The 19,595-nt window shown below is 35.6% G+C and overlaps 1 protein-coding gene across 12 annotated transcripts in view; it reads left to right on the top strand.

Moving 5' to 3' along the window:
- MGA (MAX dimerization protein MGA) overlaps nt 1-19,595 on the top strand; it is a 158,529-nt gene that overhangs the window by 86,685 nt on the left and 52,249 nt on the right. For all 12 annotated transcript variants that reach the window (XM_061180455.1, XM_061180456.1, XM_061180458.1 and 9 more), the window contains exons 3-5: nt 11,780-12,728; nt 13,577-13,655; nt 13,775-13,870. In XM_061180455.1, the coding sequence (XP_061036438.1) occupies nt 11,780-12,728; nt 13,577-13,655; nt 13,775-13,870 (1,124 nt within the window). The remainder of the gene's footprint in view (nt 1-11,779; nt 12,729-13,576; nt 13,656-13,774; nt 13,871-19,595) is intronic.

The following is a 19,595-nucleotide window of genomic DNA, read 5'->3' as shown; positions in this document are numbered from 1 at the left end:
ATACCCTCATACTTTCATAATTTTTTTGGTTGAGTGTAGAGTTCCATGCTGAAAATGTGTTGTCGGCTTCCAGTTTCCTGTTGAGAAGTTTGATTCCTGGTGGTTTGAAGGCTCTTAAGATTTTTTTGTTGATCTCTCTTATGAAATTTCACAATGATGAGCCGTGGTATGGTTGTTCTCATCATTGTGAGAAAACAAGTTTTTTCAAAACAAGAAGTTCATATTCTTTGGTCCTAGGAACATTTAAGTATTATTTCCCTGTTAGTTTTTTCACTTTCTTTTTTCTATTATTTTAAACATTTTTTTCTTTCTTTTTTTTTTTTTTTTAAGGCATGTGAGCTCGAGAGTGCGGGCTCAGTAGTTGTGGCACACGGATTTAGTTGCTCTGCAGCATGTGGGATCTTCCTGGACCAGGGCTTGAGCCCGTGTCCCCTGCACTGGCAGGCATATTCTTAACCACTGCGCCACCAGGGAAGTCTTGTTTTCTTTTTTCTAAAAAAACTCTGGATAGTTGAGTGTTCCATCTACTGGATTGGTTATCTTATATAGTCAGTCTTTTATTTCTTGTCATTGTCGTTTTGCCGTACATTATGTGAGATTTCCTTGATTTAGCTTCTAACTTACTGATGTATTTATTGCAGGTGTCCGATTTCAGTTTCCAAGAGCTCTTTTGTTTTCCACTCTACATTATCTTTCCCAGTGGATTTCTTTTTTCTGTTACTCTAATTACAAGTTTCATGGAAGGCATTACGTTATGGCTTTTTCTAATGTGCATCTGTACATATCTCTCTTTTTTAAATAGTTTATTTATTTTAATTTTATTTATTTTAATTTTATTTATTTTTTTGGCTGCATTGCATCTTCGTTGTTGTACATGGGCTTTCTCTAGTTGCGGCGAGCGGGGGCTACTCTTTGTTGCGGAGCACGGGCTCTAGGTGCGCGGGCTTCAGCAGTTGTGGGTCATGGGCTCTAGAGTGCAGGCTCGGTAGTTGTGGCACATGGGCTTAGTTACTCCGCGGCATGTGGGATCTTCCCGGACCAGGGATCAAACCCGTGTCCCCTGCATTGTCAGGCAGATTCTTAACCACTGCGCCACCAGGGAAGCCCCCTGGCAGGCGGATTCTTAACCACTGTGCCACCAGGGAAGTCCCTGTACGTATCTTTGTCTTAGTATCTATTAAATTAAGTAACATTATAGTGTCTACTTGTCTGTCTCCTGCATTGATCTGTGAATTCCTTGAATGTAGGGACTGTGCTTTATTTATTTTGGTAAATCCCTGTGCCCAAAAAAATGTGTCTGGCACACTGTCAGAGCTCAGTAAATGTTGCCTGAATGAGTTTGTTTATCCATAGCACTTAAGGCTTTTTTAGTGTGTTTCACAGTGACTCATGTCATATTTATTTGTTGTGTTGGTTGTGTATGCCAACAAAAATGTAATCCTTTAAATTAATTGATGTGTACAAATCAGTGGTTTTGCCCGTATTTTTGGTTAGATAATTTTGCACCTAAGTTTTTTGTATAGCGACTTCTTAGAAGTATAAAATTTCAGGATTGTTTGCAAAATCTTCCTGCCAAGGAAAAAAATTCATGCTTTGTGTATAAAGTTTTTATTGGATGATAAGGAGAGAGAGATTCTTTGGAAATAACTTTTGTAATTCAGCAAGTTTAATCTCAGGAAGATGTGAAAGCAGTTATTTTGGTAGCAGCCAAGATTTAGCTTCACAAGGTTCTTAGCTATATTGCAAGCATAATTCAAGTCATATGGTTAAATGAAAAAAAGGTAGAGATTATTTTCTGCATTTTAGAAGTTCACACCGTGAAATACGAAGATAACGAAAGAACTATCAGTAAGTGTGAATCCTAAATTACTTGATGGAGAATGACATTTATACATACATATACATAAAAATTGAGATAATAGGGAAAGGGAAATGAGAGGGCTTGGTTTGCCTAACCTTTAAAAACAGGTAAAGGAGGGAATTCCCTGGCGGTCCAGTGGTTAGGACTATGCTCTTTCATTGCTGAGGACCTGGGTTCAATGCCTGATCAGGGAACTAAGATTCCGCAAGCCACGCGTTTCGGCCAAACAAACAAAGAAACCAGGTAAAGGAAAACTGGATTGTGGTGATGGCAAAACTATAAATTTAGTAAAAATAATTGAGTTGTCACTTAAAACTGGTGGGATTTATGTTACGTAATTTACACAATAAAGCTGTTAAAAAGAAAGATAAGGAAATAGCTATTTTCTCCAGTTAAGTGACATTTTTGAAAGGGGGAAGCTGTTTTAGCTTTCACATTGAAATCTAGCCCATCTTGACTTACTCTTTGTGTATGGCATGAAGTTGGGGGTCAAGGCTCATATTTTTCCAGGCACATATTTATGTGGTCTAACATCACATTCAAAAGGCTTTACTTTCCCCATTAAAATGCACTGGTGTCTTGGAAAATGAGGTGATTATATATATATGGGTGGGTCTATTTTTGGACTATTTTTGTTCCATTTTTTTGTCTATTCTTTTGCCAATACCATACAGCCATTTATTTATTTATTTATTTAATTTATTGCTGCCTTGGGTCTTCGTTGCTGTGAGCGGGCTTTCTCTAGTTGTGGCGAGCGGGGGCTACTCTTCCTTGCGGTGCGCGGGCTTTTCATTGCAGTGGCTTCTCTTGTTGCAGAGCACGGACTCTAGGCACGCAGGCTCAGTAGTTGTAGCTTGTGGACTCTAGAGCGCAGGCTCAGTATTTGTGGTGCATGGGCTTAGTTGCTCCGCGGCATGTGGGATCTTCCTGGACCAGGGCTCGAACCCGTGTCCCCTGCATTGGTAGGTGGATTCTTAACCACTGCGGCAGCAGGGAAGCCCACCATACAGTCTTGATGACACTATAATCTTTGGTAGTGTAAGCTTCCAACTTCCCATAGTACATAGAAATACAGTTGATTTTTGTATCTTGATCTTGTATTTGATGACCTTGCTTAATTCACTTATTAGTTTGTAGTGTTTAGGATTTTCTACATACACAATTATGGTGTCTGTGAACAAAGTTAGTTTTACTTCTCCCTTTACAGTCTTTATTATTATTCTCTCTCTTTCTTACCTTACTGCACTGTTTGGACTTGCAGTTCTGTGTTGAAACTAAATTTTGAGAATGGTCATTCATGTCTCCTGACCTTACAGAAAATCTTTCAATATTTCTTAATGGGTATTATGCTTTTGGCTTTAGGTCACACTGAGAACTTTACTTCCAGTCCTAATTTTCTAAGTGTGGTTAAGAATGAGTATTGAATTGTATCAAATGTTGTTCTTGTATCTGCTGAGATGTTGTTTTTCTCCCTTTATTTTGTTAATATGGTTAGTTGAATTTTTTCTTTTTCTTCTTTTTTTTTTTTTTTACCGTGGGTGGGGGCTATGTGGGAGTGAGCTGGAAATGCAGTAACAGTTTTGCATTCCTGGGATAAATACTACTTGGTTGTAATAACATTTTTAATATTGGATTCAGTTTACTGATACTTCGTTGAGTTTTTTTACATCTGAATTCATGAAGGATATTTTTATTTCTGATACTTTGGTTTCAGGGTTTTGCTTTCTTCATAAAACAAATTGTAAAGTGTTGGATTATCCTGTATATTCTGAGTTTGTGCAAGATTGGTTTTTTTTCATTATGTCTTTGCTAGACTTGAGGGAAGCCATGTAGTTTTCTTTGCTGGCAGGTTTCAAATCATAAATTCAGTTTCTCTGTTGTTCTCTATTTCATTAAATTTTTTCCTCTTAGCATTGTTTCCTTCTTTTTGCTTGCTTTTGTTTTTTCTTTTATTTCTCTTTTTTATTGAGGTGTAATTGATATACAGCTCTGTATAAGTTTGTTACACGACGTAATGACCTGACATACATGTAGTGTGAAATGATTGCCACAATAAATTTAGTTAACATTCATCTTTTCATATAGATAATCCCCCCATTTTTTTTCCTTTTGGTGAGAACTTTTAGGAATTACTCCCTTAGCAGCTTTCAGATATACCATGCTGTAGTGTTAGCTAGAGTCATCATCTTGTATATCCCCAGCACTTATTTATCTTATAACTGAAAGTTTGTACCTTTTGATCCCCTTCATTCACTTCCCCTGCCCTTCATCCCCTGTCTCCCTGACACTGGTAACCACTGATCTGATCTCCTTTCATGATTTTCTTTTTTTGAATTTTATTTTATTTTATTTTTTTGTATAGCAGGTTCTTATCTATTTTATACATATTAGTATGTATATGTCAATCCCAATCTCCCAATTCATCCCCCCACCCCGCTTTCCCCCCTTGGTGTCCATATGTTTGTTCTCTGCATCTGTGTCTCTATTTCTGCCTTGCAAACTAGTTCATCTGAACCATTTTTCTAGATTCCACATATATGCATTAATATACAGTATTTGTTTTTCTTTTCCTGACTTACTTTACTCTGTATGACAGTCTCTAGGTCCATCCACGTCTCTACAAATGACCCAAGTTCATTCTTTTTTATGGCTGAGTAATATTCCATTGTATGTATGTACCACATCTTCTTTATCCATTGGTCTGTCAGTGGGCATTTAGGTTGCTTTTGTGACCTGGCTATTGTAAATAGTGCTGCAGTGAACATTGGGGTGCATGTGTCTTTTTGAATTATGGTTTTCTCTGGGTATATGCCCAATAGTGGGATTGCTGGGTCATATGGTAATTCTATTTTTAGTTTTTTAAGGAACTTCCATACTGTTCTCCATAGTGGCTGTATCAATTTAGATTCCCACCAACAGTGCAAGAGGGTTCCCTTTTCTCCACACCCTCTCCAGCATTTGCTGTTTGTAGATTTTCTGATGATGCCCATTCTGACTGGTGTGAGGTGATACCTCATTGTAGTTTTGATTTGCATTTCTCTAATGATTAGTGATGTTGGGCATCCTTTCATGTGTTTGTTGGCAATCTGTATATCTTCTTTGGAGAAATGTCTATTTAGGTCTTCTGCCCATTTTTGGATTGGGTTGTTTGTTTTTTTGATATTGAGCTGCATGAGCTGCTTGTATATTTTGGAGATTAATCCTTTGTCAGTTGCTTTGTATGCAAATATTTTCTCCCATTCTGAGGTTGTCCTTTTGTCTTGTTTATGGTTTTCTTTGCTATGCAAAAGCTTTGAAGTTTCATTAGGTCCCATTTGTTTATTTTTGTTTTTATTTCCCTTTTTCTAGGAGGTGGGTCAAAAAGGATCTTGCTGTAATTTATGTCATAGAGTGTTCTACCTATGTTTTCCTCTAAGAGGTTTATAGTGTCTGGCTTTACATTTAGGTCTTTAATCCATTTTGAGTTTATTATTGTGTATGGTGTTAAGGAGTGTTCTAATTTCATTCTTTTACATGTAGCTGTCCAGTTTTCCCAGCACCGCTTATTGAAGAGACTGTTTTTTCTCCATTGTATATTCTTGCCTCCTTTGTCATAGATTAGTTGACCATAGGTGTGTGGGTTTATATCTGGGCTTTCTATTCTGTTCCATTGATCTGAATTTCTGTTTTTGTGCCAGTACCGTATTGTCTTGATTACTGTAGCTTTGTAGTATAGTCTGAAGCCAGGAAGTCTGATTCCTCCAGCTCTTGTTTTTTTCCCTCAAGATTGCTTTGGCATTTGCTTTTGTTTTAATTTGCCTGTTTCAGTTCAGGGCTTGGCAGATTAAGACCTGTGGACCATACCTAGCCTGTCTTTTTTGTTGTTGTTGTTATGGCCTGCAAACTAAGTATGGTTTTTATATTTTTAAGTGTTTGGGGGGGAAACAAAAGAAAAGTAATATTTTGTCATATGTGAAAATTATATAAAATTCAAATTTCAGTGTCCATTTGTAAGAACACAGCTATGCTCACTTGTTTATGTATTGTCTTGTGGCTTCTTTTACGCTACAGTGGTAGAGTTGAGTAAAGATTGTCCAGACTTTAAAGCCTAAAATTTTTGCTACCTAGCCCTTTACAAAAAGTTTATCAATCCCTAAGATAATTTATTTTAGACCTTTTATTTCAAGCTATAAAATCCCACTTAGCACTGCTTTAGGTGCATTCTACAAATTGTGATATGTTGTGTTGAAATTGTTATTAATTTGTGGTTTGGTTCTGTTTTTGTCAGAGAACATGTGACTTAAAATCTTAGAAATAGAAATTTATCATGACTTTGCTGTATTGTCTAGCATATGGTCTGTTTTGATTAATACTTTAAGTATACTTATGCAGTTGTTGGATGTAGTGTTCTATAAGATCTTATCAGGTAAGTTTAATTCATTGTTCAATTCTTCTATCTCCTTACTGATTTTTTTTTGAGGGGGGGCGGTGTCTCTCTTATCAGTTACTGAGAAAGGTGTTTTAAAATCTCCCTCTATAGTTGTGGATTTTTCTGTCTTTCTTTTTAGTACTATAAATTTTTGCTTCAGATATTTTCAAGCTTTATGATAAGATGCATATACATTTAGGATTGTTATGTCCTTTTGGTGAATTGAGCTCATAAAATTTTTATAATGACCCTCATTATCTCTGATGGTACTAAAAGTCTACTTTGAGTCATATTATTAAGCCACAATGGCGTTCATCTGATTTTCTATTTGCATGGTTTTATCTTTTTCCCTCCTTTTATTTTCAGTCTGTCTGTGTCTTTATATTGAAATTGTGGTTCTTTTAAATAGCTTATAGTTGGGACCTTTTTCTTTGTCCGTCCTAGACTTTTAATTGGACTGTTTTGCTCACGTACATTTAATATTATTACTGATGTGGCTGTGCTTTAAGCATTTCGTCTTGGTATTTTCTGTTTCTATCATCTATTCTTTCATTATCCTTCGCTGTTTTCATTTGGATTACGTTTTTAAAAAAATTAATTTATTTTATTTATTTATTTTTGGCTGCATTGGGTCTTTGTTGCTGCGCATGGGCTTTCTCTAGTTGCGGCGAGCAGGGGCTACTCTTTGTTGCGGTGCGCGGGCTTCTCATTGCGGTGGCTTCTCTTGTTGCGGAGCATGGACTCTAGGTGCGTGGGCTTCAGTAGTTGTGGCACGTGGGCTTAGTTGCTCCACGGCATGTGGGATCTTCCCAGACCAGGGATCGAACACGTGTCCCCTGCATTGGCAGGCGAATTCTTAACCATTGCGCCACCAGGGAAGTCCTGGACTACGTTTTTAAAATTCCATCCTTGTGGCGTATTGGTTTTTTAGCTGTGCCTCTGTAAATTTTTTTTTAAGCGTTTGTATTAGTCTGCTCAGGTCGCCATAGCAAAATACCATAGACTGGGTGACTTAATAAAAATTTATTTTCTCACGTTTCTGGAGGCTGGAAAGTCCAAGTAATGTTTTTGGTAGGGTTCAGTTTTGTTGGGAGGTCTTACCCTGGGTTGTAGATAGCTGCCTTCTAGCTGTGTCCTCACGTAGAGAAGAGAGAGACTGCCCACCTTTATGACCTCATTTAACCTTAATTACTTTTTCGAGACCCTATCTCCATGTACAGTCACAAGGGGGTTAGGGCTTCAGCGTATGAATTTGGGAGGGGGCACAATTCATTCTGTACCAGTGGTTGTAGAGATAATTATGTGCATTCTTAATTTATCAAGTAGAATTAAATTAATATTATAGCATTTCATGACCAGCTAATGTCCTTGTTGTTCATGTCCTTAGATATGTTATAAACCCCGCCAAATGTTATTATTTTATTTGCTTTAATCAGTCAGTAGTCATTTAAATAAACTTAAGCAAAAGCCTTTTATATTTATTCACGTTTGTTTTTCATGGGTCTTCTCATTCATTCCTGGATCCATTTTCTTTTCTTATTTTTAAACTTAGCTTGCTACTTTTAAAAAAAAATATTTATTTAATTAATTTATTTTTTTTGGCTGTGTCGAGTCTTAGTTGTGGCATGTGGGGTCTTCGTTGAGGCCTGTGGGATCTTTCGTTGTGCTGCACGGGCTCTTCGTTGTGGCTCACGGGCTTCTCTCTAGTTGTGGTGTGTGGGTTTTCTCTTCTCTAGTTGTGGCATGTGGGTTCTCTAGTTGAGGCGTGTGAGCTTAGTAGTTGTGGCACGCGGGCTTAGTTGCCCCAAGGCATGTGGGATATTAGTTCTCAGACCAGGGATCAAACCTACATCTCCTGCATTAGAAGACAGATTCTTTACCACTGGACTACTAGGGAAGTCCCCTGGATCCATTTTCGTAGTAGTTCATTTCCTATTAGTCTGAAGAACTTCCTTTAGTATTTTTTTAGAACTTTAAAAAAATGAGATGTAATTCACTGCTATATAATTCACTCTTGAAAAGTGTTCAGTTTAGTGATTTTTAATATATTCACCGAATTGTATAGCCATGACCACAGTCATTTTAAGGACGTTTCAGCACTCCAAAAAGAAACCCTGTGTCCTCTACTAGTCACTTGCCATTTTCCTCTAGCCAGTATTCAACCCCACCCACCCATATGCAACCACCAGTCTCTTTTTTGTCTCTGTGGATTTGCCTATTCTGGACATTAAATGGGATCATACAGTATGTGGTCTTTTGTGCTTTACTTAGCATAATGTTTTCAAGGTTCGTGTTGTAGCATATATGTGTACTTAATTCCTTTTAGTACTGAATAATATTCTGTTGTTTAGATATACTACATTTTATTTATCCATCTATTACTTGGTAAACATTAAGGTTGTTTCTGCTTTTTGATTATTACAAATAATGTTGCTATGAACATTTGTGTGCAAGTGTTTGTATTGAATAAGTTGTGGGTGTTCATAAGCTCATTCTTTCCCCACTGAATTTATTGTCTTGGCACCCTTGAATTGAATTCAATTGAAAATCAATTGAGGGACTTCCCTGGTGGTCCATTGGTTAATACTCCTTGCTCCCAATGCAGGGGGCACAGGTTTGATCCTTGGTCGGGGAACTAGGATCCCAAATGCCGCATGGCACTGCCTAAAAAAAAAAAAAAAAAAAAGAAAAGAGAAAAAATCAATTGATATAAAAGTGGGCAGGTATTACTGAACCTTGAATTCTGTTCAGTTGATTGGTATGTTTAGCTTTATGCTGATTACTGTAGCTTTGTAGTAAGTTTTGAAATTGGGAAGTATGAGTCCCCATTTGTTTCTATTTTTCACGATACTTTGAGTAATTTTAGGGTCCCTTGCATTTCTATATGAATTGTAAGATCAGCTTGTCAATTTTTACAAAAATCCCAGGTGGGGCATTGATAGGGATTGTGTTGACTCTGCAGATCACTTTTGGGGAGTATTGCTGTCTCACCTATATTAAGTCTTCTAGTATGAAACTGTGGAATATTTATCCTTTTTTCTCTATTTTTTTAGGTTGGCTTTAATTGTTTTCCAACAGTTGTATAATTTTCTGTGTAAAAGCCTTACAGTTTTTTGGTTCAGTTTATTAAGTGTTTTATTCTTGTTGATGCTGTTGTAAATAGAGTTGTCTTCTGAATTTCATTTTTGACGTTTGTTCCTAGTGTGCAGAATTACAATTATTTTGCTGTGTGTTGATCTTGGATCCTGCAATCTTGCCAAACTCATTTATTCCAATAGTTTTTTTAGTGGATTTCTTAGCATTTTCAGTTCTGTATCCACAGAGTTTAGTTTCTCTGTGGATCAATCTCCCTCAGATACTGGAGGCCAACTGTATGCAAGATCATGTCATCTACAAATGGAGATTTTTTTTTATACTTCTTTTCAATCTGGATGTCTTTTATTTCTTTTTATTGCCTGATCACCTTGGCAAATCCTCTAGTATAATTACTGTAAGTAAAAGTGGTGAGAACTAATATCCTTGTCTTGTTTCAGTCTAAGGAAGTAGTATTTTTTGTGAAGTATGAATTCTTTCAGATGTCTGAAAATGTCTTTAGCTTTGAAGGCTTCTTTTGGTAGATCTAGAACATTACATTGACTCTTTAAATGCTTTATGATGGGTGTCATTCCATTGTCTTCTGTTTTACAGTGTTTGCAATGAGTAGTTAGTCTGTTCTCATAGTTTTTCCTGTAGTCTAATGTGTCTTTTTTTCTTCCTTGCTTATAAGGTTTTTCTCTTGATATTTTTTTCAGCTGTCTGATCTTTATGTGCCTAGGTATGATTTTCTCCTTGGTGTTTGCTGAGCTTCTTGGATCTATGGATTAAAATCTTTCATTTTTGGAATATTTTTGTTCAATTTCTCTTCAAATATTTCTCCTTTCTTTCTCCTACCTTTTTGGAGGTGCAATTGCTAGTATGTTAAATCATCTGATGTGTGCCATAGGTCTCTGACACTTCTTTTGCTTTTCCTTTTTCTCTGTCCTTCAGTCTAGATGATTTGTAAGTTTTAGCTCACCTCAGTTTTAAGGGTAGGATTGAACTCCTTTCAGACAGGGCCTTGGGATCTAAGTGCTGTGAGAATGTAAGTTTCTGATTTCAGGCCAAGTTTCTGCATCACTAGAAATTCTGCAAAAGTCCCCTGGAGGATAATTGGTGGGAGCAAGGACTTGTCTTCTCTTTGAGGTCCTCCAGATCTAGTCTGCCCATACTCAGGCATTAATAGTTTGGTTTCTCTGTGTTTCCGCAAAGATTCTTTGCCTATAGCAGGTTTTTTCTCTCTTCACTAGTGCTTCAAGCAATGTAAATGCCACTGAGGGTTGAAAGCAGTAGCAATCTGTGGTCACTTAGAGAAGGCTGGTCACTCTCTGGAATTCAGTTCATTTAAGCTTACTTGTACCCAGAGGTCTTCAGTGGCTTTAAAGAAAGAATAGGATTTTAAGTTTATCTAGTGTTTTGTCATTGTTACGGCAGAAGTTTTGGTCTTTGTGAACTTCTATATTCTAACTGGAAGTGGAAGTCCTCCACTGAAGAATTTTTGAGTAAGGTCAGGATCTTAAGTCAGTTTTGCAAGGAACAAGTAGCTACAGATTGATTTAATGGTTACTTTTGCATATTTGAGGTAAATGAAAGTTTTACAGATGAAGTGACTTTAATTGGGTTAGTGAGTAGTTCTAACCTGTCCTCAAGATACATTGGTATAGTTTATGTGCTTTCAGTGATGAATTGGGAGAAATGAGAAACTAAAAAGTTTGTTTTGTTTTTTGATGAATTACAAACACTTAAATCTAGACAGGTTATATGTCCTTGCCTTCATCCACCCTGTCCTTTTATTTTGGAAGAACTAATGCTGGATTCTTTACATGGAAAGTGGGTTTTGCAATTTTAAATTTGAAAAATCACCTGGCAACAACATTGGGACTACAGTGAAAAAACTACTGGCTCGTACATTTTAAAATGGTTAAAATGTTATGTTTTATGTTACATGAATTTTATCTCAATTAAAAAAATCAGTGGGCTGTTTGAAAGGCCCTTCCTGATGTTTAATTTTTAATTGTAATGGATATTTGTTTGTTTTTATTGGCAGTTGTTGATAAGTGTATACATTGCTAGAGTCTGATTTTGGATCAGTGCAAGCTGACTTTCGAAATTGAGTTCATTTGAAGAATACCATTAGGAGAAAACATATTATATCTTGCTTTTTGATTTAGTGATGAGAGTTACTTGTTAAAACTTTACCCTTTAGTTTATATATTTTTCAAGAGAAATTGACAGAATATGTAAAAGTTTGATGTTGACAGACTGTTTTTGAGAACCTTGTTATATATACAGAGTGTTTTTTTTATGAATGGCTCTTGAAATCTGATGTGATTTTACTTGGTTTCCAACAGTCTTTTTTTTTTTTTCTTTCCCCTCCTGAGTGTTATTTATGGATAGTTCTGTCCTTTTTAACTCTCCCTCCCCTGTCTCTCCAGTCTTGTTGGCAGCAATTTTGAAGATGGCTCCCATGTAACATCACCATTAAACCCAAATGAAAACTTCAATGTTGTCATTAAAGAAGAGCCTCTAGATGATTATGAATATGAACTTGGTGAGTGCCCAGAAGGGGTCACTGTGAAACAGGAAGAGACAGATGAGGAAACAGATGTGTACTCAAACAGTGATGATGATCCTATACTAGAGAAACAGTTAAAGAGGCACAATAAAGCTGATAAACTAGAAGCTGACCATCCTTCTTCTAAATGGCTACTACCAAATAGCCCATCAGGTGTTGCTAAAGCTAAAATGTTCAAATTAGATGTTGGAAAGATGCCAGTAGTCTATCTGGAGCCCTGTGCTGTCACAAAAAGCACAGTGAAGATTTCTGAGCTCCCTGATAACATGCTTTCCACATCTCGGAAGGATAGAACTTCTGTGTTGACAGAATTAGACTATTTGCCTACGTACATTGAAAATTCTAATGAGACTGGCTTCTGCTTAGGCAAGGAATCAGAAAATGGTCTTAGAAGACATTCACCAGATCTCAGAGTGGTACAGAAATATCCCTCACTTAAAGATCCTCAGTGGAAATATCCTGATATATCTGACAGCATTAACACAGAAAAAATACTTGATGGTTCAAAGAGTTCAGTTGGGGACTCATTTTTAGGAAAAGAAGACTTGGGCAGAAAGAAAGCTATGCTTAAGATTTCAACGGCCTCCAAGACTGTGAATGCTAATCAGAATGCCCCTCCAAATGTCCCTGGAAAAAGAGGAAGGCCACGAAAACTGAAACTCTCTAAGGCAGGGCGGCCACCTAAAAACACAGGAAAATCTTTAACTTCTACAAAGAACACTCCTACGGGCCCTGGGAGTACCTTTCCAGATGTGAAACCTGATCTGGAAGACGTAGATGGTGTTCTCTTTGTTTCCTTTGAATCGAAGGTAAGATTGTCATTTTCAGCATTCTTTCCAAGGTCAAATAATCATCATTGAATTGTATACTGGCTGATAACTAACTTAGAATATAGTTACTGTGAATGCATCTATTATGCGAGGTTGTGTGCACCCGGAGGGGAGTATCTCCAAAATATTGGGTTAACAGGCATCACTTAAGGTATTTTGTTTGAATGGACTTAAAAAATTATGTCTGTTTTGATTATGACTTTTGCATTGTGTTTAGTTGGAATTTTTAAAATCTTTGGCTCTTAGTGGAATTTTCATTATTATATTACGGACTTTGAAAAGGCATAAATACATGAAAAGTTTACTAACTCTTTTGGGATACTCCATACACTGATTTTCATCAGCAATAGCAGAGTACCATTGGAGAACAAAAAATTAATAGTCTTATTAATTCTGCTGTCACAATGATAGTTTCCTTGTTTATTTTACTCCAGCTCTTCAACTAGATTATTTTTCTTAGATTGTTGTAGAAGCCTAATCTTTCTAAATTGGCTACACAGAGGTTGAATTCTCTCTGCCTGTTCTTTTCCTTCCTCCTTGTTAATTGCTGAGTAAGCTGTCTTTAAACAGGCTCTAAGAAATCAGTATACAAGTTATGATAAATTGGCATAAATACGGTTTTAAGTCAGTTAGCTGAGTATATTATATTTAAATTTTTTGCCCCCCCATTATTAAAGTGAAAAGTATCAAAATGAAAAAACATTTAGAAAATAGTGAAAAGTATCAAAATGAAAAAAAATCTTCCTAGTTTACTTTTAAACCTTTAGAAGTGATATGAACTACTTTTTTTCTTTCCTTTTCTTTTTTCTTTCTTTTTTTTAATGTAGGAAGCTCTAGATATTCATGCAGTTGATGGAACAACAGAAGAATCCGCTAGTCTTCAGGCATCAGCCACAAATGACCCAGGTATTATATAATAGTAAAAAAGAAGAAGATTTTGGGAGTTTGGCTCTAGAAGTGAAAGATGCAATGTGTATTCGTCAGTAGTTATATAGTAGCTTATTTTATCATTGCTTTCTGAATAGGTTGCAGAGCAAGAATTTCCCAGTTGGAAAAGGAATTGATAGAAGATTTGAAGGCCTTGCGGCACAAGCAGGTCATACATCCTGGTCTTCAGGAAGGTATAATTTTCTAAAAAATATACAAGCCAATTTTTAATTTTGTTCTATTCTCTCCTTCCCCTGTCTTTCTCTTCTCCCCTCTTCCCTTTGCTCCTTCCCCTCTTTTTTCTGTTTTTCCTCCTTTCCTCCATCCTTGATTTCATTTCTTTCAGCCCCTCTCTCAGCTTGCATTTTTCTCTTTTCACTGTCCATGATTCTTTCCCTTAACTTAAAAACACATCTCTAGGTCTTTTTTATCCTAAGAGAAACCTTTCAAACTCTGAAGATACTGTCTTATCGTTGTGAAGCTAATATATTATGCATTAAAAAACGTATCATGATAAGAAAGTGGTGTTTTCTCTTTTCTTTCTTATAACCCAATTTTATTTACTTTAAATTTTGGTTGCTTTTGTTTCTGTGGAGTTTTTGAAGGTTTTTTGTTTTGCTTTTGGAGGGGAAGAGCCTACTTTTTGTGGTATACTTAGTAGTATATTTAACTGTGTAAAGAGAAGAATACTTATTTGTCTCATTGTGTGGCTGTAAAAATTTTATATATTTCATATTTTGCTGGGGATTTAATTTAAAATTTTCATTATTACCTATTTTGTTGCTATAGTTTATCTTGGCCTTGATCATATCATTTAATCCTTTTTTTTAAAATAGCAAAATTTAGTATCCTTATTGCCATCATAGTTAACTACTGACTTCCCGATTTGCACTGTAAATGAATGACTGTAAGCCATGCCCCAATTTTTATTTTCCTTATACCTTTGATTTTAGATGTGCTTCTTGGAGTAGTTTATTGAGTTTTTGACTGTTAGTCAATTTTCATGAGAGTCTAAGCATTGTATGCCAACAAATAAAACATTGATTTATAAAACAACCATTCAGTTTCTAAATTAAATGGTAATATTTGAACTTTTGCTTTAATGAGGGACTGTGTGACAGTGTGATCTTAAAGTATGCAAATTTCAATCCAAGTGGTAAGGACTGGGTACTGTGGATTGTAATGGAAAATCACAAGTCACATCATAGTAGTCTTGCTGGTAATGTTTGCTGTCATTTATCGTAAGCTTTCACTTCTGCTATTTTATTTAAGTAATATTCTCTTTTCTCTATCAGTTAAGTTGTCCTTTCTCCCCCCACTCCTCCATTTTTTTCTTAGGTACTGTGATAATATATAAATATTATAACATTTGTATTGCATTCTTTCAACCTAATCCCACATTTGTTTTATAGTCTTAGTTCTAGAGTTAAATATATTCAGTGCTCCCTGCTGGTCTTTTTGCTCTGGTTTGTTTGCTTATTTTTTCCTGTTTGGGTAAGGTTTGAGTTTTTTCCTTCCCTTATAGACATTTTAGTCAAATCTGTAATTTTTTCTTTTTGTGTATTGGGTGTTCAAAGTCAAATGCTTATGGAAACTAAGCAGGTAACATAAAGTGAAATTAGCCTGAATTTGGGGATGGTGTTGGACTCTGGTGGGCTGGAGCATAGGTTCCTGTTCTAAAAGGGCAGTCACATCAGTGGATTGTCAAATGGGAATGTAGGCTCAGTATTTTCAGAAATTCCCATTGTTCTGTAAAAGGTAAAGTCAGTATTTTTATGTAACGTGTTTCAGTTTTAAGTGGTGTCAGCTGATACAGTTTTTTGGGCAAAAAAGTGTGTGAGGCATCAGTTTTCACCTGCCATACAGATTATGCATTTGGTGTTCAAGTTTGTATTAATCCTCACATTGTTAAACTTAATTCAACTACATTCTTATATAGTTTTACTTTTTTAAACAGTTAAATCTGTAATCCATGTGTCACTGTCCATAATATATGATGTAGAGTTCTAGTTTGGATTTTTTTCTTTATTTTACTTTGGCAGATGTCTCTCCCATCCCCCAACCTTTGCTTCTTAAGACTTAAAATATTAAAAGAATTAAGTTTTAGTTTGGCTAAATATTTGTAGTAACTGATGGTTACCACATCAGTTGATGGTGCCAACTCCAAGTATCTGAAGATAATGAAAATATTCTTCCAGGTCCCTTTCTAAAAACTGATGCTTGAAGTAATTTATTAAGTTTCAATTCAGTAATGTCGTATTTCTTTGCTTTTCCATCAACTGTAGAGTTTCATTATTCTTTATAAAATAAGCACCTACAAATCCAAAACGTTTTTGAGATGAAAAAAGCTTGAAAAACTTGAAAAGCTTTTTCAGCTTGCTTTGAAATTGTGGAAGAAATGTTGATTAAGCCTGAGAAAATGTTCTTATTGTTGTTGTTGATAGTTTTGTTGCTAAAATAAAATAAGATTCTTAATTTTGTTTTCCACAGTATATTTTTTCTCCTATACTTTTCTTTGCTACATCCAAATTGGTTTCTTTTCTAAGTCCATCAACCTGAAATTGTCATGTTTTTGATCTTTAAAGGTATTTTTGTAAAAGCTTTTCTGTTTCATTGCTACCAAGTCAATTCTATGTTAAGTGAATTTTTTGTTTTAGATAAGTTTTAGATTTGCAGAAAAATTGGGACCATAGTACAGAGAGTTCCCATATACTCAGCCTCCAGTTTCTCCTGTTACTAACGTCTAACATTAGGGCAGTACATTTGTTACAATTAGTGAACTAATATTGATATATTATTATTAACTAAAGTCCTTAGTTTATTCAGATTTCCTTAGTTAATTTTTTTTGTTCCAAGTTCTCATCTAGGAAATCACATTACATTTAGTAGTTGTATTTCCTTAGGATCTTGTTGGCTTGGACAGTTTCCCAGACTGTTTTGTTTTTAATTAACTTGACAATTTTGAGGAGTACTGGTCAGGTATTTTGTAGAATGTCCCTCAGTTGGGATTTGTTTGATGTTTTTCTCATGGTTAGACTGGGATTATATGTTTATAGGAGGAAGACCACAGAGGTAAAGTGCCATTCTCACCTCACCTTATCAAGGGTACATATTATCAACATGATTTGTCACTGACTTTTTATGTTGCACTCTTTGGAAGTCACTGTGTAGTCCACACTTAATGAGTGGGAAGTTATGCTCCACTTTCTTGAGGATGGAGTATCTGCATAAATTACTTGGCATTCTTCTGCAACCAGAGATTTCTCTTTTCTCCCTCATTTTTATCCAATCATTTATTTATATCAGTGTGGACTCCTGTCAGTTTTAATGTTAAATTCCTTTATGATAATATTCCCAGAGCACTCTGCCTCTTTAGTTACTTAAAAAATACTCTGGACTGTTAAATCAGTGGTTAGCTGGAGTTTTTCTTACATAAATGTCGACTTTTCTGTTCTTTGTTGGCTAGTTATATAGGTATTCATTCCTCTGAGTGTATTTTTGTGGATACTTCCTATTTAAGTGGGTTTAGCTAGAAGCAGGCATTTTTGGCTACAGTTTATTGTCTTAGGTGACTCTGCTTTGAACCTAGAGGGTGTCTGTTTTCGTTTCTATCTTTATGGGTCTTTTTTTTAATGGTGTGATAATATTTCTTTAAGAAGTTGCTCCTAATATGGTGAAAAGGCAAAAGAATTCAGGAGTATGATTTAGTTTAAACTATCATGTGGAAAGGGTTTTATGCTTTTTGAGGGATGTGCTAAGAATTATTTAACTATCTTATTTTTGCAAGATAAAGTTATTATCATTCATATGAAACCGACTGAGTCTGAGTCTTAAATATCTATTACTCAGGGAAGGATTTTCTTGAAGGGCAAACATTTCAAGATGTGCAGGTAAGCTAAATTGGGAATTACTTTGAGCAGTGTCCATGTGCCATTGACCTCTCAACTTTTAGGGCTTTAAAAAAATTGTAAGTATATTTAAAATAAATTTGGTCTTTTTGTTGATGTTTTTAGGATCACTTGGTATCACTTTTGGGGGAAGGTGGCAGTTCAAAGTATAAGTAAATGCAGACAAGAAGATATGTAGGGAAAACAGTCTCTAAATTTGATTGTCTACCTATTTGGCTGTATGGGTACATTTTTAACGACTTAATTCCTTTCTTCTTTCTCTGTAGGCAGCTGTTCTGGCAGTTTTTGTCTATAATAATAATAGAGTACTTTTCTCTTTTCAAGGCACTACAGTATCTCATTTTATCCTTTGTTTAGGATTCTCTTTCACTTGCATTTCTGCAATATTTTGCTTTCTGGTTCCACTCTGCTCTCCCTCTCTGCCTTTCCTAGTTAATTCCTACTTATTCTAATTTAAGAATTACACTCTCTGTAAAGTTTTACCAGATTGCCTTGGGCTTTTCAAGTATCATTTGTTTTACCTCTTACAGTATTTTATCCTATTGTAACTACTAATGAATCAGTTGGGAAAACATAACACAAAAGCTCCTTGAGGTCTGGGAAATGTCTTTTATCTCTATCATCATCTATATTACAGAGCATTTCAAAGAGAAGGCACAGTTACTTCTTAAAACATGAAACTCAGTGTGGTGGATTGATATTATTATTTTTTGGATTGGTATTATTTCACTGATGAGAAAGCAGAAGCTAAGAGAAGTTTAGCCCAAAGACAAGATTAGAAACCACTTCTTTTGACTCATATTATTTTCTCCCCAGTTGATTGAAACATGAGGAAATAATATTTTATTGATGTTAATTTTAATCACATGTGATTAAAATAAACATGATAAAATGATATTTATTTTAAAGAACTAGAATTACAAACTAATTTATGTGGAGGATATACAAATTAGCCTTAAGAACTTGTTGTGGCTTGTAACCTGCCTAGTGTCTTCACCTTTTAGGAAACCAGTAGTATGTAAGCTTTTTATTGGAAACCTGTACCTATGACTTTAGTAGTTATTACTACGGTAGTTGATGCTTTGAATTCCTTTTGGTTTCAGTTTTGTTAAAATTTAAGTTAAATACTTTCTTGCTCAATAATATGAAGCCAGTAATTCACAAACAAGGAAATCCAAATTAGAAGATTGTCACTGGTAACAGAAAAAATGCAAATTTAAGAACAATAGGATATAGATTTATACCAGTAAGATTGGGACAGTTTTAAAAGTCCAATGATATAAAATGTTGGAGAGGATGTGGATCAACAAGAACTCTTACACTATTGAAGGGAGTATAAATGGAGAGTAATTTGGCAATCTAGTGAACAGCTTCCCAACTAGAGCAGTGTTGCATGTGGTTATCCATGATTGTGTCACAGGTATGCTCTTGAGACACTGATCTCCTCAGAGTGGCCAGGCAAGACCAAGGGAAATTAATAACCATAGAACTGGTTGCCTCCAGCCATAAGCAGCCTCATGTTTATCCCAGTTTGTTATGTAATCATTGTTTTCTTATATGCCATTACATAAGAAGGATTCAGAATAACTAGGTGTGTCAGTTAGAATTCTTAATCGCAAACATGAGAATACACTCTATAGGTGAAATAGAATACGAATTTATTAAAGAATATCAGATGACTTACAGAGAGACAGAGAAAAGGAAAAATGCCCAAATTACATTCTCCAAGAGCTCATACCAGCAATCTCACAGCATTGGTCAATTGCCACCATTTTCAATATGGACACTGAACACATTATACTACAGCTAGGATGTTGGTTACTCTTACCTCTAAAAGTTCTTAGCTTGGCCAAACACTGTCACTCTCATTAACACAATTCTGCACAGTATTCCTTTCCTCATGGTGCTCTCTTCTAAATTGAAGCCTTTTATGGCTGCATCTGTGTTTTAACACCCCTTCCTTGAAGAGGTGGGGGTTATAATGTGGAAAAGTAATAGTTATAGGAAAGGT

This window comes from Eubalaena glacialis, chromosome 2 (genome assembly GCF_028564815.1).
Source record: "Eubalaena glacialis isolate mEubGla1 chromosome 2, mEubGla1.1.hap2.+ XY, whole genome shotgun sequence".
Lineage (NCBI taxonomy): Eukaryota > Metazoa > Chordata > Mammalia > Artiodactyla > Balaenidae > Eubalaena > Eubalaena glacialis.
This window is presented reverse-complemented; position numbering and strand designations above follow the sequence as displayed.